The following is a 22,284-nucleotide window of genomic DNA, read 5'->3' as shown; positions in this document are numbered from 1 at the left end:
CGGTAAACTAACCCCGTCCCACCATGAGATTTAAACACACACACACCCACACACACACACACACACGCCAGGCTGCAGCCAATAACGCTCATCAGCGGAGTCATCAGCACAACCACACAAACACTGTCAGACCACACTTGAAGTTCAACAGCTCAGTGATTGATCTTCCAAACACACACACACACCCGCACATGCACACACAGGGAATATTACTTATCGCTGTTTCACACATTTTGCCTGCACACACGATTATGACTGCAGAAAATGCGAACAACCTTTGGCCTGTTTTATTAGGCCTGCAGGTTACATGTAGCAGCCAAATCACACGTGGGAAAATAACTTATATGTGCTGACTTCACTGGAAATTTAAATGAAATGTTGTTATGATTTTACACTTAGTGTGTTTTTGCAACAGTTTCCACCTATGTATTCTGCACACTCACTACCCTGGTTCAGAAACAGCCGTACGTGCTGCGATGACAGCGCAGCGTCATGTCAGCCGGGGTCAAAGGGCAGAGTTTGCTTACCTGTCGATGATGACGGGGTCTGACGGGGTCTCGTTCCTGTTGCCACAACTCTTCTTATCGCAGCATCGGCTGCACAGGGGTGAAAAAAGAAGGGGAGGAGGAGGGTGGGGGGTGGTAGAGACAAAGCAGAGTTAGTTGTCATGATGTTAACAACACAAGGAGCAAGATAAGGTACAACTCAGGGAAGAGAAAGGAGTTAAAGGGCGTGAGACTCTTGAAGAAGAAGCATGAGTTGGATTTCTGCAGGGCTTGTGGAGGTAAGACCGGGGCTCTGGTGCTACAGCGGGTGAGATCAGCCGGGGAGATCAGCCCGGAGATTTTAGGCAAAGTTTGGAATGGAAGAGCAAAAACAGCGCGTTTGTATGAGGGTAGATATAAACTTGAATTAGCCTCCAGGGCTCAGGTTAGCTCCATTTCTGTCAGACATCACACAACCAGACATCTTATGTTCTCTATTTTTCCTCAGCTCTGGTCCCCTCCCTCTATCCTGCCTCCCTCTTTCTCTTTCTCTCTCGCTCTCAGAAGTGGGTCACAGAGTGGTCCCACTGGACCCGGGGAGTAGTGCATTCTGGGTAGAAGGGGGCTGCATACTGATGTGACGAGTCCTTTTTTTTTTTTTTTAAATCATTTGACTGCAGCACAATTTAACAATGTGTTGTGAGACGTCACCCCCTCTCACCCACCCACCCACCCACCCAAAGGTATCATCGTGTCTACCTTTTTTTTCTCCACGTCTGTGTATGGATTACGCATGTCTGTGTGTACCTGTGTCTGACAGCACGAGTGCATCTACTGGATGTGTATGGGAGGAGACACACATAAAAGTGAGTGAGAGACGAGGGGGGAGAAAGAGAGAGAGAGATTGACCCCCCTCTCTGTGCTTTCTTGGGTCCCTCAGGACAGGAGGCTTGGAGAGCCAGATCAGATTTCTGATCTCGACCGTTTCCTGCAGCATATGAAAACAAGAGGTCTAAATTGCCTTGTGTGATAACCAGGAAGTGGCTGCACTTTCGCCACCGGCCATTTCTCTACATGCACCTCTACATGTATTTCTACATGGTGGCTTTGTGAGGGACGGTCACTGTGAGCTGTGCGGTGCATTTACGGACGCTTTTTCATTGATTCCAAATGCTTACTACTTTTCAGTGTGTGCGAGTGTGGGTGAATGTGTGTGTCTGTATTTTATGTGTAATTCGAGTCGGCACATAAGTCACTGTCAGGACACAGCAAACTGCATGTATTACACAGACTAAGGAGGATGGGTTTGAGTAATGAGCTTTTCCTTGTCCTAATTAGCTGAACATGAGAAGGATGCACACACACACACACACACACACACATACACACACAAAAAATAGGCCAGGGCCCATCTCCCAACCCACTTTGAGGAAAATGATAAGATTCCTATTGTAATTTAGTCGTGCTCCTCATGTCTTTGCCCCCTCTTTACACCACCAGAGACAGTCCCAATGTGAGAAAAACATTCATCTTCATCTACAATCAAGACGTAGCCAGATAGAAAAAAAGTCGTAACCTGTTTTTTGTCTTACCTGCACATGATCTCGTGGGTCAACAGAACCCGACACATCTCGGGATTTTTATCCTGGCCCTCATAGATAATCGCCTAAAGAGGGAAGAGAATCACAGAAAATTCAAATGAAAATTATTTATATTTTATTATGTGGCGCGCTGAAAGAAAAAAAAGCAAGCACGATGCAGGCGCAAATAAAAAACAGAAGAGAGCGTGAGTGTGTGTGTGTGTGTGTGTGTGTGTCTTTCATCTGGGAGTAGTGTTGTCAATCTGGCAAATGTGTGTATCGTGGGAATCCAGTTCTCCTGAACAGGAACGCTCAGTTCTGACAGAGACAGTAACAGAGAAATTATTTGTGTGTGTGTGCCAGTGCGTGTGTGTGTCTACTCTTGCCTGTGCATTTGTGCTTGTGTGTGTGGGCACAAGTGTTTATGTGCAGCGTACAGTGAGCAGTTGGACTGCCAGACTGGAGTATAGTGCACCATCTGGTCCATGCAGCACAGCGTCCAAAAATCTAGTCTGGTTACCCCTCCAACCCCACTCAACATGCTCTCCAGGGCTGTGATCACCCTGCACACACACTCATAAACACACACATTGATAACCATGCAAACGCACACGTCCATGTGCACACACAAACAACATCCCCTCCTACTCCTTTCATTCTAAGGCAAACTCTCTTCAAGCCTAATGGCACTAGAGGCAGAATTGGCAAAACAAAAAGACCTGATATCAAAACAGCGCTGAAGAGGCTTTATTTTCTTCGTTATCGAATTCCTCCTCGTGCAGTATTCCCTGAGTGTGCACCACCCCACACATGTGCTGCTCTGTGTTTCTTTTGTGTGATTGAATTGGCCATAACACAACTGTGGGATAGTTTGTTCTGTTTCACATTGAGGAAATGAGGGTCAAGGTCCTCAAAGAGTGAGCTGGCATGCATCACTGTCTCCCTCACAACACTAACACAACTGCCTCTGCACCTCACTGAGATATTCACACACTGCATGTGCACAATCATGCAGTCACACAACACACACACACATCCATACTGCCTGACGCTTGTAAAAACACACACACACACCGTCCCCACTTACTGGCTGCTGTGCAGAGGCAGAGTATGAGGACACATGTCCTCTACTTTTCTAGGCCTCTGTAAATGTATTCCACAGGTAAGACAGGTCGTTTATCAAGGCGGCTGTGCTGTGCTGAAGTTGAGGGTCTCAGACACAGGCATGCATGGGGGCCTGGGGCGGGGGGGTGTAGCAAGAGGAGGAGAGGGGCGGCGGGAGGTGGGGGCCAACATTCAGACCAACACAACCACGGAGCTGATGGCAGAGTTTTCATTCTGGGAAGCTTCATAGTTAAACACAGAACCTCTTACCTGTTTAGTCATGGAGTCAATGAGACGAACATACAAGTCCTGCTCTGTCCTGATCCCTGTGAGCACACACACACACACACACAGAAAGAGAGGGAGAGAGGAATAGTTAAAATGCAACTGGCAGATCTCATGTCACATCTAAAAGGCGACGCTTCAGATCACAAGTTTTATTCATCCTGACTTCCCCCTGTGAGCCACTTCAGGAAAACTCAATGAGCACAAACTGGTCCTAATGACTCCCAGTGTTTGTTGCTCGCTGTCAAAATTTGCTTAGAACTGTAGAACATTTAATTTACCTTCTTTATCCTGCTGATTCTTATCTCTAAAACTGCTTAATGAGAACTTAATTGTGAAAATGTGGAACAACAGGAAGAACAACAACAACATTGTTTTTTCACCCCCTCTAAATTATAATCAATATAATTTAATTATTCAATCAAGGCAACATGGCTAAAAAAATAAATGCTAAAAAGGAGGACGTGAAATATTTTATTTTGCTGTTGGGCTGTTGACCAGAGAAGATGAATAAAACATTTAATAAAAGTAACAGAATTATTAATGATAAAAAAGAGTAAATAACATTTAAAGCATTATATTAAATATTAGACCACAGCTCCTTCATGAAAACAGTTGAGTTAAATAAATAAAACACCAAGATAAACGATCTGACCTCGTAAAACATTTGTTTCCTGAGTTTCCTCACTTTGCTTTGTCGCATCTCCCTCTCTGCTTTTGTTTCTGCTCCATAAAAAAAAACTGTGGAATCCAAACTCACCGTTACTGTAGAGGAGCTGGAGTCTATAATGGATCCCATTGTTGGTCTTTTCCCCCGTCGTTTCCTATGAAAATCAAACCAAACACAGTCGCTCAGAGTCAGAGCGAACCACAGCGAACCAGCTCCTCCTGGGACGATCATAGTGCGCGGATGCAGCTTCCTCCTTATTATTATTATTAGAATTATTTTATCTTTTTCGACTGGCTAAACTTAATAGATTCCTCTAACTGCAAATATAATTATATTGAATCAATCCACAGCCAGAAGAAAGAAAGAAAGAAAATCGGTACACAACGTAAAAACCCTTACCGTATTTAATATCTGACAAAATATATTCTGTAAACTTTAAAACTTCTTAAAAATCAAATACCCTACTTCTCTTAAAACTGTATTAACGTTATTTAAAAAATACAAAATATTTCAAATGTTGTCAGACATTTAAGAAGCATAAAACCAAAACAATGAATAATTATTTTTTTGTTATTTGCAGTGAATTACAACGCAGTGTTAGAATGTGTCATAAATATTGAGCGACAGCAAAAGGACATTTTGAAAGTAGTAAATAGTAAACAAGGCGATGAATAAAACAAGCGTCTAAAAGTTGAACCATCAGTATTAACGCCTCTTGCAAAACAGATCAATAAAACACTTCAAACGCTGAGATTGACGAGAGTTTAAAAAAGGGCTTATTAAATATATTGACTGACAGCACCTGCAGGAATATAGGTTCAAACTCTGAGTCAATATCATTAGTGGTAGAAAAAGGGTTTTTTAGGGACTTGATGGTGTAAATGCGTCTGAACTAGATTCTTTCTGAAGGTTTTGTAATGAGGATTAAAAAGGGAAGTCAAAACAATAAAATGTCTGTGAGGCTCTGAGGAAACCACATGTTAAAATCACATCAGAGCAGATTTCAGTTGAGTGCGTCTGCTCGTTTATCACAGAGAGTCTAACAGGCCACAACACTGTCAGTCATCAGTCAGTGAACTAACACCGTTTACACTGCAGGGCTATTTATTATGCACTCACAAATAAAGACGTTCTCTTTTTTATTATTCATGGTGAAATCATGCACACACTCACCTTCTCCTTCTCCACGAAGTCGATGAAGGTGGTCCTCTCTATCTCCACCGGCTGACCCTGTCTGTCGTACAGAGCCAGGACGAAGTGGAAGAAGTTGGACTTGCGCAGGTTGGAGGGCGGCTGCTTCTCGAAGTGTGCCCGAGCGAGACCCACTCCGCTGCGGACACAAGCACAACGCAGCGGCGCCCACAACGACACCAATTAAAATGACATTAATTCAATTTGATAATAAATATATAAACATATAGGAGAAAGACGCTTTTTAAATCCAATATAGTTCAACCACATGTTCTCGGAAAATCCGCAGCTATGTCATTAAATTAAAAACTGCTTCCAGTGCGTAGAAATGCACTTTAGCAACAATTAAACAAATAAAATAAAATATGTATATAAGGTTTCAACGCGCATGAGGCCGCGGCAGGCATACCTTTGACTGTTTTCATTATGGCAGGCCTTTGTGGATCAAATTATTCTGAATTTTGAACCTCACCAACTAAATTAGGTGATATTATTTTATTTTAAAAAAACAACTATAAATATGGATAAATATTTCTGCGTGCAGTCTGTGAGACGTAACACACTCACAGCCAAACTAAAGTGAGCTGAAAACTATGAACACCAACTCTTTCCACGCAGCAAAGTTACATTTACATCTTTAAAAAAGTGCTTTGAGGAAACAGTGCTTCCCTTCCACAAACGTGCTAAATCACTAAGAGCCACACACAGCATTAAATCATGTTGGACTTTGAGCCACAAAAATTATAAAGCCAGCGGGATAGGAGGTTATCCAACAAACGCGTCCTCTGGGGACGCACGCACGCTGCCCCCCGGAGTGATGCAGTCGCTCCGCAGAGGTCCACACCGCACATCTCCCTCCACCCCCCACCCCCTCCCGGTCCTCCAAGCACGCCCCGGTGTCAGCGCAGCTCCACGGCCGCTTCTTGGCTCACCTCTGCGCGGCTGTGTTGGCGTCCAGCACCCCGGCGCCCTGCATCCATGTCCGAACCGCGTTCATCCCGGCCACCATGGGCTCCTCTTTCATACTACTCCCACTCCTCTGGATGCTCTCGTGGATGCCAAACATCAAAACGCACCTTCAACACTGTCGCTGTCCCTCTCTCACTCACTCTCTCTCTCTCCCTCACTCTCTCTATCCTCCTCTCCTTGGCTCCCTCCTTCTTCTTTCTCCGCTGCCTCCCCTCCTGCTCGCGTCTGTTTGATCGCGCTGTCACAGGAGCAAAGTGGCGTGGTCTGTTACACTTGGCGTCTAGTTGCGCGTGTGTTTCTGAAAGTAAACAAAAGATGCGACATGCGGAGGGAAGAGGGGAGCTGTCTGTCAGCATCCAGGGTTAGCTGCACCTCATGCGACTCCAGGAGGAAAAAGAAGAAGAGGAGGAGGGAAGCAGCAGCAGCTATGAAGATGAGGAGCGATGAAAGGGGGAGCTCAGGATGAGAGGCTGCACCGAGTTGGCGACGGTCCCCCGGATCAAGGTGCTGCCGCTGACAGGAACACAAGCAAAATGTCAGGTTTTTAAAACTAACAGTCAACGCTTCCCCTCCGGTTCTTTTTATTTACAAAGTCCTCTCCTCTGCTCAGATGGATGAGACGGAAGATTACGCGCAATTAAAAAAAGGCAGTCCCGGGCACCAGCGGCGGCTCATGCGCTGCGCTCCTCGTCAGCTCCCTGCTCCGGTGATTTGCGCTCCTTCTCTTCCCTGAGGAATCACTTTAGACCATCTCTGGGATGCCAAACAGGAGGAGAACTAGTAGGTGTTGGAGGCGGAGTCTATGCGAGGCCGAGCAGGAACGCCCCCCACCGCCTCCTCCTCTCCAAACACAGTTAATAACACGGACAATCAGCTGTCCACCAACCCGACCAGCACGCTGCCAGCCCGCCCGCCTGCCTGCTGTCCCCGCCTCGTCCCACGCATGTGTCCCGCCCCGGCCACTTAGTCAGAAGCTGTGCCTGTGCGTGGTGCGTGCGTGTGTGTTTCGACTTGACAATTAATATATTCACAACTATCAAACACGCAGCTCAGGGGAGGACGTGCGTTTAATCCACGCAGTTTGACCACAGACACTTGCTGAGTGGTTGAAACATCAATATGAAAACGTCCCCGCATCTCTCTGCAAAACAACACAAATCATTAAAAACAATTAGATAAAACATATTTTGTCTCATCATTACGCGCGAGAGTGAGAGGAAAACGAGGAACGGCTGCGCCACTTGCGCGCAAAATGTAATTGTGTTTACGCGTCAAATTAATTCAGCATCACCACATGAACAACCATATTTTAAATTTCCCCTCATAGTGCACAGCCGATTCTACACGAGGAAAAAGAAAAGAGACTTTATTTGAATGCAAAATGGAATTTAAATGTTTTATTTTCCTTTCAAGAAGAAAATGTGACTGTGCTGCGCAGTCCAAGTGTTCATTCAGAGAATCAACTGATCGACAGATTATGAGCTTAAGGAAAGTTTCAGCTCACACACACACACACACACACACGCTGGCACCCGGTTCGCAGTTGTTTTCTTCTGTTACAGCCCGATGGTTTGAAATTAGCTTTGATTAGATGCATTACATAAATCTTGCGGGACTAAGTGCTGAATCCAACATAAATATGAGGATTACAGATAAACTGTGCTCTCTCCTGCTGCCCAAAAACATTGCAGTCACTCCAAAATAACTCAGTGACAAAAACAATAATAAGACAAAATATAGTGTAACAGAAAATAATGTGCATGGTCGCTCAGGGAAGCGTGAAGCTGCACGTGTGCGCTGAAAAGTGAGGATGTTACAGATCTGCTCATGTTCTCCATCAGTCCTGGTTTGCTTCCCTCATCATTACATTTGTAAATTGTCAAATCGAATTGTCAGGGGCCATGTGTTCAATAAGTGCTATTTGGTTAATTATAATGAAGTGGAGAGAACAACAGTTGTTATTTTTATCATGGGGGCATCTCTGAAAATTAAGATTTCTATCAAGAAATTGAGGAATTGAGTGAGTTTTACACGTTGGAGCTGCTGTTTTTACGCATCAATGAAACTGCGCAATTAAGAGCCTCACAAATTAAAGGAAAGGCGCACAGTTTGGCTTAGAATTATATCATTTGTAATTCTAATGATCTTGACTTAGATACAAAATTAAAACCTAAACCTGCAGCCTGCAGACACGAGAGGCTGAGCTGGTTGCGGGGTCTGATAAATGTCAGAAACGGTCAAGGTTAGACACCGAACCCCCGTGACCGTCTCATCATTGTCTATCTGTTTATTTATGTCTCGGTGCTGTGGAAGGGGAAATTTGAGCCCCCAACGTTACACAATAAATAGTGATAAATAAGAAACAGCGTGAGATAAAATGTCTGTAACACACACACACACGGACACACACACACACACGGTCGGAGCTATCCTTCAGCACATTTGTTTGATTGTGGCCGGGTCTCTCAGCCATGGTCTGGCTGCCTTGGTCGGCATGCGGGCCAGCGCGCACTGCACCCCGGGGCCCCCGGGGGCGACATGTATTTATATCCCCATGCACTAACACACGCTGTTAGCCCAAATATCAGCGGCTTGGTATCCAAAAACATTGATGTCATTTGGGGCCCCCGATGATCCAGCCACGCTAATACTGTGATTTACTTAACTCCATGGCAGCCAGACATAAAGGTTTGCAAAGTATCTCTGGCAGGAAATCTAAAGTTGTGTGTGTGTGTGTGTGTGTGTGTGTGTGTGTGTATAAATATGTGTGAGTGAGTGTGTATACGACTTATGTTCAAGTGTCCACATATGGGGAGGCTATTAAAAATCCGCTGCGTTATAACTCTATTAGACATTTTGAAGTAAGTGATCAGAAATGCGTTGTGGGCGCCGCAGACGCGCCTCCTGCGCCACCAGCAGATGTTCCCGTAAATCAAGAGGTTGAGCTGATGATAATAATGGTCCGATTGAATTGAAGACTCATAAAAATGACTAGTTGTAAAAGATCAGGCATATGCTAATGAGAATGGGCCTTATGTCTAACAATATGCTCCTGGTCCACATAAAAGAGGACAAATATAGAAGTTAACTGTTTCAATATGTCAAGATATGGAAGTATGATTTCCTTGATACCTAAACTTGAAATGTTATAATGAGTGGTCATACATGTAAGGGGATATTTTAACACCATTTAATTGAAATTAAATTCTCAATTCCAAACAAAACCAAGATTGAAAACGAGGACATATCCACACTATTTGTAATAAATGATAAACTTGAATAAATCAATTTAAAGCGTTCAGCACATCTGCAGCAGCTCCTCGTGATGACCTCCTCCACTGCAGGAGCCAGCGAACCTCTACAGCAGCTGTTTTTTTAGTGCAATATTGCCATCTACTGGCCTCAAGAGACACTGCAGGACCAAATGTACAGTAATAACTAGCACTCTGGTCAGTTTAATTCTCAAATGTAGCAGTTGCATAGTAAGTAGCAGATGCAGATAAATGCCATCTGTCCAAATTGCTGTGTGTCTGTGCCCATTAATTAACGCGGTCAACAAATGTGGACAAGGTCAACGAGGCTGTAAATTCACGAGAACAAGTTGGGTATGTAATTGATCATGTAAGCTGTTCGAATAAATCATGCGGATTCAGTTTAACCCCGCAGCTACCAACCACCATCAAATTTAACTCCAGAGTATTAAGAAGACATCACCAGAGCCTTTATAAATCTTTACATTTTCTTTTTTGAGGTCAACTTCTCTGTAAGTAGTAAAGAAGAAGAAGATCAAATGTTTGATTGAGTCTGGACTAATGTTAAAAACATGGTGGCCTCCGTAGGGAGGGTCCCCTCTATGTAAATATAAGTATATAAGTATTTAAATATAAAGGGCCTTTTCTGGGGTAAAGAAAACTACAATTCATACAATTTAGATGAAACAAACTATTGAAAACATCATGAGGATTATTCTTCATTACATTTCTGTCAATAGATCCCTTTCACCTAAATCTTACACACTGGACCTAGAATTGTAATCAAGACTGGGCGCCACTGCAGGAATGCAAGTACAGGTGTTGCATCTCTTCCTGCTACCAGGCAGCGGGGGAAAGAGCCATGGTTGAAAATGTCATTTCTAAGACTGAGCCCATGACTATTCTGGCCCTTTGGCCCGCATTAATCACATGTATTTTTTTTTTTGTTCCAGCGAGAGTCAGGGTCAATGCTGATTCAGTCACATTCTATGTTCAATGAATCATCTGAATCACTGCTGCTTCTGTCTCAGTGTCTTTACCAACAAAGCTTCTTCTTGTTCACAATGTGAAGAGGGCTAAAATGCTAGTTTCTGCTTTAATTTGTTTGTCCCATTAAACAAACTTCAAACTAGAGCTGGAATTATTAATACTATTAGTATTATAAATAGTACAAATAGTAATTAGTACTTTCAGGAAGGTTTGAAACAAAAAGGCAGAACACCCAGTTAGAATGTGTTGGGTTTTGGGCATTTTCATGATAAAAGATTTGAATAAACAGACTTAATGATGAAAAAATCATGAGTAGCAGCTCTACTACAAACCTGCCAATACCAATTTTATTATCAACTAATTAATATCAGAACTCAACATACAGATAAACGGCCTGATTGGTTAGCAATCATTTCATATTTTATTTATGCACATACAGATTTAGATATAATGAGCTATAATTTCAAGAGTTTTACTTTCAACTCTGCCACAAAGATGCATTACGACTCTTATAGTAGATCACGTTGTTCTTCAGTTTGACTCTATGTACAGGGGGGGAACTAAAAGGACCAAATTGGGGACATTCCAAACAATGTGTCACATGCCCTAAGTGATAAAAAGCCATCAACTCAAAGGTCAGATTTGTTGGGTTTAGAATGTGCGATGTGTGGACCCTGAAAGTTCTTACATCACTCGCCCTCTTCCTCTTTGTGTGACAGGGAAGTGAAGAGAAGGTTCACCACAACCTCCAGCTGAGTGACAAACCAGTACGGGAAAGAGTGGTGGCTACTATTCTGCTGCTGTGATGTTTATGAGGGCTTTTCTTTCATTTGATGTGGAATTTTAGTATAAACTTAACTGAGCACTCACTTTTTGAAAAACAGGCTGTTTGGATCTGCTGTATTTTTTCCTCTGAAGGGTAATTAGTTATCATAAAGTAATATTACACTGAATTTGGTTTCTCTCCAAAGCACTTATTATGTTTTCATTAGTAGCAGTAGGTACACAGTCAACAACCGAGTGCCCTTTTCCCACAGTTTGAATGACATATGTTTAAAAATCCTCCGCCATCTGTAATACTCTGTTTGAAATAAAAACAAATAAACACAGATTTATACCACAATGCAACATTTCTCATATTACTCATGTCTGGTATATTTACTTAAACCACTGAATGATGTTTAGTTCTGTGAATGCATGATTACATAGATTTCAGAGAGGGGAAAAGATAAATCTTGAAAAAGTCTTTTCATTCACTCGACCAAAGGATCAATAAATGGTTCCCCGGTGAAAATGGTCACCATTTAATGGGATAACACAAGTGCCCACAAAACCCAGAATGACTGCCTTGTGGTTGTATGCCTCCACCAACCAGTGCAGTTTCAGCATTTATTCATTTTTTAAAGACTCGTATGAAGTCACTGTGACCTTTGACCTCTGCAATCAGTTATTGTTTGAGTCCAAGTAACAACTGGTCAAAATTTAATTTGCAATTCCTTGAAGAAAACCTGGAGATATCATGTTTAAGAGGCCAGAAGCATGTTTTGTGAGGTCACTGTAAACTTGGCCTTTGACCCCCAAATTCTATTTAGGTCATCTTTGAGTCCAAAGGGAAAAAATTCCCTCAACCTATTTCTGAGATTATGAATTTACAAGTGTACAAATGTGTTTTGTGAGTTTACAGTGAGCTTGTCAGTGAGTTAATCAGTTTGTCCTCAAGCCAAACTGAACATTTATAACTAATTTGAATGAATTCCCTCAAACTTTCTTGTGATAATGTTTTCAAGAATGGAATGGACAGATAACCTGAAAACATAATGCCTCCGGCCACAAAAACAATACAGGTATTGTTGTTTCACAAAATGCTGTGAATATACACAGATTTTCTAGTGAAACACTGTGTTAGTTGCAGAGAATATAAAACTACTCTTTGGTTCACAGCTGCCCACAACTCATGTCCACGCCATGGTCATAACCTGAGATAAGGGGTCAAAAGTCAACAACCCTTTCTCTGAAAAGGTCACAAGTGAAGAATCTTAGCAAGACGTAGCTACTGAGACTGACAACTCAATAAACTAGAATGTCCCTCAGTAGAGCACATATCTCTGACAAGGCCCAACAGACCCCTTATGAAACCACATTTAAATTTAATAAGTCCAGATTTTGTGTTTGGATCTGCACCAAATTGTTCACACTCGTCAATATCAGACCCCTCAACATGACTGATTCTTTTCATCGAGATCCTTGAATTATTCTCTGGGAAATCAGTGCAAATGTTACAAAACAGTGTCTCAACATCAGAGAAGGTGATCCTTGCTACAATTGAATGGAATCTTTCGTGGACCACGTCTCTTCCAAAGTTTTGTTGAAACTTTTGTTTGGTCAACACTTCCTCTGCTGAAGGAAAAGAAAAAGTTTCTGGTTATGGGGATGACTTGTGTTAATCACAAGGTCAATGCCCTGCTACTAGCATTTAAATGTCAATATACTGGGTACCCGTTTCCCCTCAGAGGGACATTTACAGCACAGCATATTGAGGAACTCTGTCTGGGAGCTCAGTTTTCATATTACTGTAAATTCAGGTAGCATAAGCAGTCTACACCATTTACTCATTAACATTAGTTTACAGGCTGTAATTTCACTTTGTCAGCCGATACACATCAAGAAGTGGTTTTATGATGTTCGACGGGTGCAGGATGATACTGTTCCACTAAAGGTTGGTTTGATGGTATGTCTGGCAAATGGTAGCAACGGTGTGAATGACAGTGAGAGCAAGATTGAGGGGATCGCAACATGAAAACAGAATGTGCCCTCTCATCATCCAGATGGTGATTTGTTGTCTAGTGAGGAGAGCTTTCACCCTCACTTGACTGTTGAGGGAAAAACCTTAAAAACTCAGGGAAAACTGATGACATTTAAACCTGTTGTTTGTTTGGTGAAATAGAAACAACTGTTCCTGTCTCTGGTCCCTACATGAGGCCGTTATGAGTAGAACGCTCGTCAAGGGAAGAATGAATACACATTCAGTGCTATAGAAAACATTGCATTTAAAGGTACAGTGTGTAGAATTTTGTGATATCTATTGTTGACATTGCATGTTGCAGCTGAAAACCCCTCGTCTTATCCTCCCCTTCAAAACATGAAAAAGAAACTGTGGTAGCCTTTAGTTGTCATAAAAACTCAAAGGTGTTTAGTTTGTCAAGTCTGGACTAATGTAAAAAACACGGTGGCCTCCGTAGAGAGGGTCCCCTCGATGTAAATATAAAGTATTTAAATATAAAGGGCCTTTTTTGGGGTAAAGAAAACTACAATTCATACAATTTAGATGAAACAAGCTAGTGAAAACATCATGAGGATGACCTTTAAGTCTGAGAAAAGTCTCCATTAACAGATGGATTTGCATTTGATTTCTTGAATAACTTATGACCAGGACAATGATGTAGCTGATTTTAATTGCGAATTCAAATGATAATCCAAAATACAGTAAGAGGTTTACGTGTCATAGTGATATTTTAACAAGAAGAAAAAAGGTAATTTCCCTTTATTTCATTATAATAATTTATAATTACACATTAAAAACAGAATTATATAAGATAGGATAAATAGGAATATATAAAAGCATATAGATGAGCAAAACTTTACAAAGTCAAAGATGTCAAATGTTTGGATCCTCGCTTTTCTGTTACCCTTGTTTATCATTTTGCCGGTGTTTGTTCTTATTGTTTCTCCTCAATCTGTAATAGAAGACGAAAGAAAAGGACGTTAGTCTGGATCAATTCTCAACTTCCAAACATAAGCTGAGTGAAAAAATGGAGTTAAACCCCCCCTGGCCTATTGCACATTTATGAGGCACCAGAAGATTTTTGTGGACTCCACCGGCATAGGGGTGAGTAGATAATGAGGGAATTTTCATTTTTTCTATGAACTATTCCTTTAATGTGCAGTGTTGCACCACTAGGGGGCACTGACCTGAGGTGGCTCCATTCGCTCCACTGGGAGTTACAGAGAGCATCCTTTGCTCGGACACACACAGCCTTGGCCTTGTGCTTGACTTTAAATTGGCAAACGTCTGTGAAATGGACCATCAGGATCTTTGAAATAAACATCACATATCAGTCAATTACATTATTCCATACTTACCCTTTCAAATGTGGAATTCAGCCAAAAATTCCAGGGATTTTCTTTCATTTGATGCATTTATGTGCAGTAAGTTTGAAATTCCATTATAACTTGTACTTCTCTTATATAGAATTGACATCAGAGTCAATGGGTTCCTCTTACCTTTGCAGGTTTTGACTCAGTGCAGGGGTTGTCACACCCTTTGCATCCCCGCCTGAACTGTGAGATCTGGAAAGTAAGAGGGAAGTAGGAGTAGGGACTGCTCCACGAGCTCGGGTAACTCCACTCAATCATTGAGGTGTTGACCTCACTTATCCTCACCATGTCAGGTTTCACTATCGAGGGTTACAGCAGAAGATGGAGTGAGATGAAAACAAAAACACGAATATAAAATCACAAAAAGAAAACATCTTGCAGGACAAGTCTCTCAGAGATATCGCACCTATCTCTGCCAGGTAAAACTGTTTAGAGTAGTTCTCCACCAAGAATTGCTCGGTCCTCACGTACAAAGTGACGTAGATCTGCTGGATCTCCTCAGCGTAGGGGCAGTGCTGCTCGTCTCGGCAGGAGATCCTGTGTCCATGTTCATCGACTGAGCAGCTGAAGTTACTCTGACCTGAGGAGCACGTCCAGCGCTGGGTACTGACGTCCACAGAACACTGGGCGTCACTGTCGTTAGAAATGCTACAACAAATAGAAAATTGATAAAACTCCAACAAATTCTGAAAAACGGATGACTGATCAAGACACCGTCGCAGCCCAACATCTACCATTTCAAATTATTACAGCTGTATCGTTTTTATATAACATATAACACATGATCAGGACCTTAAAAATACTTTGTTCCCTTTCATGAGGAGGCAGGGCTGGACAAAAATTATACACAAAATTAAAATGTACATATGAGTCGTTATCGATAATTATCACCGTAAATTTTTCTTTGTTTAAAAAAAACATTTTACAAATCTGATGTAGATCTATTGTGTTGTTCCTCTTCACTGGGATTGCACAATGCATACATGGATATATATTTGACTTTTGTCACATTGCTATTGATTACATTACATTACACAGTATTAATTATTGATATTGTTTAATTGCCCAGCACAATGAGGAGGTTATTTTCCTTAATGGAGCAATTGTGTGGTCTCAACTCTGATAGGAGTCTGAACACTGTGTTAATAACAGAGAGGGAAACAGAAAACATTCACGAAGTTTGCAAACTTACCGCCCAACCTGGATCAATGCTACTTTGCCAACACGATTTCTGTTCCAGGTCCAAGAGCAGTGAAACTCTCCGTTGTAATTTTGAGCCAAGCACGTCAAGTAATCCTCTAATTAGAAAAAGTCAGACAAAGGCGATTAATGCGTTGAAATATTTTTAAATGTTCTCATGTTAAATCAGACTGTACCTTGATCAGTTTTCACAAGAATCTTCCTCCTCTCGGTTTGGTCCTCCTGTATCAGAACCACAGTGTGATTGACCAGTGATCCGTCCTCTCTGTGGCATGTGTAGTTGCCCCCACCTAAACTTTCCTCCAGCTGCACCAAGTACGAGTTTCCCCTCTGTTCTTCCACTACTCCATTCTTCCTCCAAACAATGTCCTGACTCTTGTCGTCTTTCCTCGTCCCCTCCTGTGGCGAGCCCAAGCAGCTCAGGGGCTGCTGGCCCAGAGAGCCGTTCACCTCCACAACCAGAACTAGCAACGACCATTAAACAAAAGGTTAATGTTATAAGTTCTATTGTATAAAATTGGAGTAGTGTGTTCTCATGGAAATAAAAAAACATACTGTTGGGGAGCAGAGTCCAATAGCGCAGAGGATTTTGGCTGCAGACTTGTAGAAATACAGACATGATGACGCTGCAAGTAAAGAACTTCATCTGAATGATGAGATGAGAAAATGAAATAAAGACAGAATAAAGGAAGCAAATGAAGAAAATCAGTTAAGCCTCTAATGTTCACATCCAAAGAAAAAATATAAATATATAACATAATGTTTATAGCATAAAAATCCATAAAACTGCTGCTGCAATGAGTAAGTACAATTATTTAAGTCCATGAATTCAACAATGCAGAAAAATGCACACTGTCAAAGCAATAGTAAATTCACAAACGAAAGAAAATAATTATTATAATACATTTCTAAAAGCTGCTGCAGAGTTTACAATATTACTTTCAAAATCAAGAGATGTTACTCTAGGTTAAAAACTAGTTATGCTTTCATTTTGCTTTCATTTCATTAACTTTAAGTCACTGTGTCAGGAAAAACAAACTGCATATACACACCAGAAAAGTAGACACTCTAACCCATATTTTTAAGAACATTTACAGGATATGCCTCATCATATTTTCCTAAAAATTTGTGGAACCAGCTGATAAACAGTAAAAAACATCTGATGCATAATATCAGCATGAAGACACATCTAACTAATAATATCACAATGAATACATATTTAATCTAATAACAATATTAGCATGAAGGCACATCTAACTAATAATATCACAACAAAGACAAATCTAGCTAAGATAAATCTATTGAAGAATTTATATTTATTTTATTTAAATTTATATGAACTTCACTAGATGATGAATCGGTTTGAGACACGCAGTTTGAAATCGACCACAAACAAAGAAAGAAACAACTACCTCACCTTTGTCACTGATGTCCGGAACCAATGGCTCGTCTGTGAGTTCCAGCTGACTTTTATATGAGAGACACACTCACACACAACCCACGCGAATTTCCCCACATCGCAGAGGGAAATTCGCTTTCGAACCTCATGCGTGGCCACGGCCAGAGGCATTCAGCATCACGCACTCACTTCCCCATGGCAGCACCGCCAGCACGACCGGCGGCGACCCACGATTAAATGTTTGCCACCTGACATTTCAGATGGTGGCTGTTTACGGTCTGTGTGTTTACCTTTCACTTTAGGACCTCTTGGAGCGCAGGCGCCGTCTACCAACCGGTTCACACGGAACACAATTGGGCTATTACCTGGTTTAGATGCAAAGTCCACCACTTTGAGCTGTGCACATGTCACAGGTGCTGTTGTCCTCATTACGAAAGCAGTGATGGAATGTTCCGTCCTAGTTTATATGTATACTGTTATCATGCGTTCAGTAGATCACAACTGTAATTATCAGGATAACGAGATATTACGTGCAACTCCACACCTGTAGGCCACATTCACCTACAACTGACCGAGGGCACGTCTTCATTCATCTGGGACTTTACGCACGAATAACGCATGCGTTCTTCTTCTTCTCCTCCTAATTCGTCTTCTCCTGCACATTCATTCACTTTGTACCACCACGTTGATTCTATATATACCAGCTCATTGATTCTATATATACCAGCTAATTTATTCTATATATACCAGCACATTGATTCTATATATACCAGCTAATTTATGCTATATATACCAGCTCATTGATTCTATATATACCAGCTAATTTATGCTATATATACCAGCTCATTGATTCTATATATATCAGCTAATTTATTCTATATATACCAGCACATTGATTCTATATATACCAGTTCATTTATTCTATATATACCAGCTAATTTATTCTATATATACCAGCACATTGGTTCAATATATACCAGCACATTGATTCTACATATACCAGCTCATTGATTCTATATATAGCAGCTCATTGATTCTATATATACCAGTTAATTTATTCTATATATACCAGCTAATTTATTCTATATATACCAGTTAATTTATTCTATATATACCAGCTAATTTATTCTATATATACCAGCACATTGGTTCAATATATACCAGCACATTCATTAAAAAAAAAAGAAATCTGTTCAATCATATTTTTTTGCCTTGTATTTAAAGGCCCTCACCAGTGGGGGTGTGTTGAAGCCCCTTCAGGTCTTCCAGCATCCTTTCTCAAAGAATGTTCACAACACATGGTGTTGTGCCAAAAAGTGATCATTTTCCAGCTCTATTTTATTTTACTTCAGGCACTAGATCAGGGGTCACCAACCTTTTTGAAACTGAGAGCTACTTCATGGGTACTGAGTCATACAAAGTGCTGGCAGTTTAATACACTCTTCTGAAATAACAAATTTGCTCAGTTTGCCTTTAGTTATATATTATTATTAATGATAAATGATACTCATCTATGTGAAGACACTGATCACGTTAATGATTTCTCACAATAATTATCAACAATGACTTAACAAGGTGGGAAACAGATAATATCAATATTCAACACTTTATTTCTATTAATCTCAGCAATTGTTGAACAGAAAAAGATACATACATGGCAATATTTTTAAGCTCCTGAGAAATGTTATCTAATTTTTTATATTTTAACAAGCTAGTTAGGACATGTCATTCAACATCATTCCTCTTACTCAGGTTGAGTCAGAGCAAATACAGCTGTATGCTAAACAAAATAATATATATATATATATATATATATATATATATATATATATATAAAATAATAAATTCTCTCAAAATTCTTGAATTAATTCTAATCCATCTATAGTATCTAAAATATCAAGAATATTCTTGTTTTTATCACATTTCAGTTACTCCAGAATTTCTGTTCAGTCAGGGTTCTGCACCTATGAAAAATAAAATAGAAACTTTCAACAGAAACACTCAACCTGACTTATTTTGCTGTCAGGGTTCAAAGGTCAGTCCTGAACCACAGCCTCTCATTGACCATACCCACCAACAAGAACAGAATTAAAGCACGTTCAGTGCAAATGGTAATTGAATGCAGAAAACAGCACATTTAGATATTATAATTAATAATAATCTGTGAGAAACAATTAACTTGAACGTCTTGCTAAACCGTCACTTACACAACACTATGGCAACACCGATGCACTATGGGGCCTATTTTATTATTAATGCATAGAACCATTCTTGGAAACCAAACACCCAGTTACAACTGAAAAATATAAGCAAGTAGATTTAGATCTAAATAGATTTTCCCTTCAATCTAGGCTTTTAAGATTTCTTCTATACCTTCCATGGCAGTGATGGCCCTATAAAGATAGTAACTACTATTTGTTCATCATGGGTTATTTGGACTTTAATTTTAAAGCATCATTTTGGTTTCTGCACAGATCGTCAGATGCTGCAATATAAAAATAACACTGCACTGGATAAAACCATTAACACTAATGGTATGTATTGTTTTAGTTTTTTATTTCCCCATTAGTTCTCTGAGGCATTTCCCTACATCACACAGTTCAGTTACATTTTAACCACCCCTTTTGCTGAACAATAGACAAGGCGTGACGTGTGTGTGTGTGTGTGTGTGTCAGTGTCAGCTGTTTTTACAATACCAATTAATGATGTAAGTGCATTCCCATTGTCATGTGGAAACATCGGGGTGGTTACTATTTGAATTAAGTATTCTTGTTTTAAGAAAAAGAAGCACATTTCCCTCTGACTAAACAATGTCCCAATTAATATTATCTGAGTTATCAGATGAAATGAAAAGTGTTAGGTGTAAAAAAGTTATTTCTGTGATCAACTGATACTTTTTGATCCCTTATGATTTTAATAGCTTAGCATGTCAGGTGAAATAGTCAAGGCTTTGTGCAGTTCCTGCTCAATATTCTTTATCATCCAATATGTAGTGCCATGTTGTTTATCCTCATAGTATCACTATGAAGTCACAGAAACCTGTTGCTCTACATGACATTTAGTGGTGTGAGTGTGAGTGTGAGTGTGTGTGTGTGTGTGAGTGTGAGTGTGAGTGTGTGTGTGTGTGTGTGTGTGTGTGTGTGTGCGTGTGCGTGTGTGCGTGTCATCACTGAAAGAGGTGTGATGATCCTCAATACACACTAAACTCTCTCTATGAGAACAATAAGGGGACGTGTGGAATAAAGTACAAACAAAAAACACAAACACAATGATTATGAAAATTGTAAAACACCCATCATCCTTAGAGTCTCAAAACCTGAGAGTGAAAAGGTAAAAAGGGGCAAATGAACTGAGATAAGGAAAATGAAAGGAGGCACCAGAATGTCAGACAATGGGATTCAAGCCAACTAGGTGGACAGACGTAGCTCTGGATTTCCCATCCAATATTCCTGTGTGACTTTTTTTATAATGGTTAAATCAACAGACGCAGGTGCATGGTAACACAATACTAAAAACTGCAAAACTACTGTCACAAATGTCATTAAAGATTTGGAGCCATGCCCTCATCTAAGTTTGGAAAACACACACTAACAGCTTTCCTTTAGTCATTGAAATTAGAATTTCTCTCTCTGTACTTTCCAATAAAGTATCTATTGTATTATCTGCTAACTAATCAAGAATTTTGTATGTTGAGGCACACTGTTCAGTTTACGTTACTATATATATCACTGCTGAATATCAGTGTAGTGCAGTGATGAAACGTTTGTGGTGGCTTTTACTGAAAGTCAGAGTCGAGTGGGAACATAAAGTCTTGTTCCCTTTTTTGAAAGATTATCACGTGTATTATGAAATGTGTGATTTGTGTGGTAAATGAATAGATTTTTGTTTATAAAGTGTTCTTAACAAATACAGGCATCTCACTAAGACATTCAGGAAAGTACATGCCTTTAACTCTCAAGGGTTAAAAGGATCTCAAATAAAAACGCATACATAATAATATGAAAATAAATCAATAAAATAATTAAAAACAAGTGTGACAGAGCATGACCACTCATTACAATAATAAAACTGTGATTAGTTATAAAATGCAGTGCAATAAGGTGCGTTTGAAGCTAGTGACTCAGCTGGCCGTATTTCCATAGGCAGGGTGTTCTTATTTCAAAGGCTATGTCCGCCTTACTCTTCAGCCAAGATCAATAATTTCATGTAAAGCAATTCATAATATATATATAAAGGGTAAATAATGTAATTTTCTATTTGATTAATATGTGTAAATAATAAATTCATGAAAAAGCATTAATTATTTGGAGCTGAGGGCCAGGGGTTTTTCAGGACCCTAAACAAATGACTCTTAATGTCTAAATAGAAACACACAATTAAACAGATTAAATGTTTAGTTTTGTCTGGTATCAAATCAGAACTTCGATCTTTACAATGATCAGAGGAAAATATTGCATGGATCTGTTCTATGTATTACTAGTTTCTGGCCACTAGATGTCCCCAGAGGATCACATGTTTCAGGTTTCCATTTGAAATGAAAAGTTGTCCTGTTGTTGAAGTGATGTTTCAAAGATCACACTTAGTAAATCCTGGTGGTTTCACCAGTTATGCATTCAGCACAATATTTGAGCAATAATATCACATCACTCGTGCACTGTTGCACAGCACAGATTCACATTTAATTCAGTGCAGCTGATGTCCTTGGTCAAGTGTCATAATTCGATGTTGTGCAGCTGTTGAGAGTTACAGAATTACACGGCTGGGCAGCAGGCTCCGCATGAGCCTGTGATCTGGGGCTATTCACTGGAACGTCTCCCAGATGCCCTCAAACCGGAGCAGCTGGAATGAAAACAGTGCCATGATCTCATCCTTGTGTGATAGAAAGTATAGGGAAACAAAAGGAAAAACGAGAAGATGGTGATGTGTGTGTGAACGTCATGTAGACCGGTGGAGTCTGCACCCTGAGCCACAACTACGTCTCTCTCTCCTACTGACTGAGCCAGTT

At 40.5% G+C, this 22,284-nt stretch overlaps 2 protein-coding genes across 6 annotated transcripts in view; both read right to left on the bottom strand.

Moving 5' to 3' along the window:
• Positions 1-7,178, bottom strand: part of ebf1a (EBF transcription factor 1a) — a 57,018-nt gene extending 49,840 nt beyond the window's left edge. For 3 of the 5 annotated variants that reach the window (XM_069531545.1, XM_069531544.1, XM_069531547.1), the window contains exons 1-6: positions 6,248-6,532; positions 5,298-5,454; positions 4,215-4,278; positions 3,440-3,495; positions 2,078-2,151; positions 528-596 (exon numbers count right to left, since the gene is read on the bottom strand). In XM_069531545.1, coding sequence (XP_069387646.1) covers positions 528-596; positions 2,078-2,151; positions 3,440-3,495; positions 4,215-4,278; positions 5,298-5,454; positions 6,248-6,381 — 554 coding nt within the window. In that variant the 5' untranslated portion in view covers positions 6,382-6,532. Of the gene's footprint in view, positions 1-527; positions 597-2,077; positions 2,152-3,439; positions 3,496-4,214; positions 4,279-5,297; positions 5,455-6,247 lie in introns of all 5 variants that reach the window. The other 2 variants (XM_069531546.1, XM_069531543.1) reach the window with 1 other exon arrangement.
• Positions 7,179-13,958: 6,780 nt separating this feature from the next.
• On the bottom strand, positions 13,959-17,578 carry il12ba (interleukin 12Ba). Its single transcript, XM_069531478.1, has 8 exons — positions 17,298-17,578; positions 16,436-16,526; positions 16,057-16,344; positions 15,873-15,978; positions 15,087-15,328; positions 14,807-14,979; positions 14,495-14,616; positions 13,959-14,259 (listed from the first exon to the last, which is right to left on the bottom strand). Exons 1-8 carry the CDS (start codon positions 17,448-17,450, stop codon positions 14,208-14,210), a joined length of 1,227 nt encoding a protein of 408 aa, XP_069387579.1. The 5' UTR covers positions 17,451-17,578; the 3' UTR covers positions 13,959-14,207.
• Between the last annotated feature and the right edge of the window lie 4,706 nt (positions 17,579-22,284).

The sequence above is a fragment of the Paralichthys olivaceus genome, chromosome 9, assembly GCF_024713975.1.
Source record: "Paralichthys olivaceus isolate ysfri-2021 chromosome 9, ASM2471397v2, whole genome shotgun sequence".
Taxonomy (NCBI): domain Eukaryota; kingdom Metazoa; phylum Chordata; class Actinopteri; order Pleuronectiformes; family Paralichthyidae; genus Paralichthys; species Paralichthys olivaceus.
This window is presented reverse-complemented; position numbering and strand designations above follow the sequence as displayed.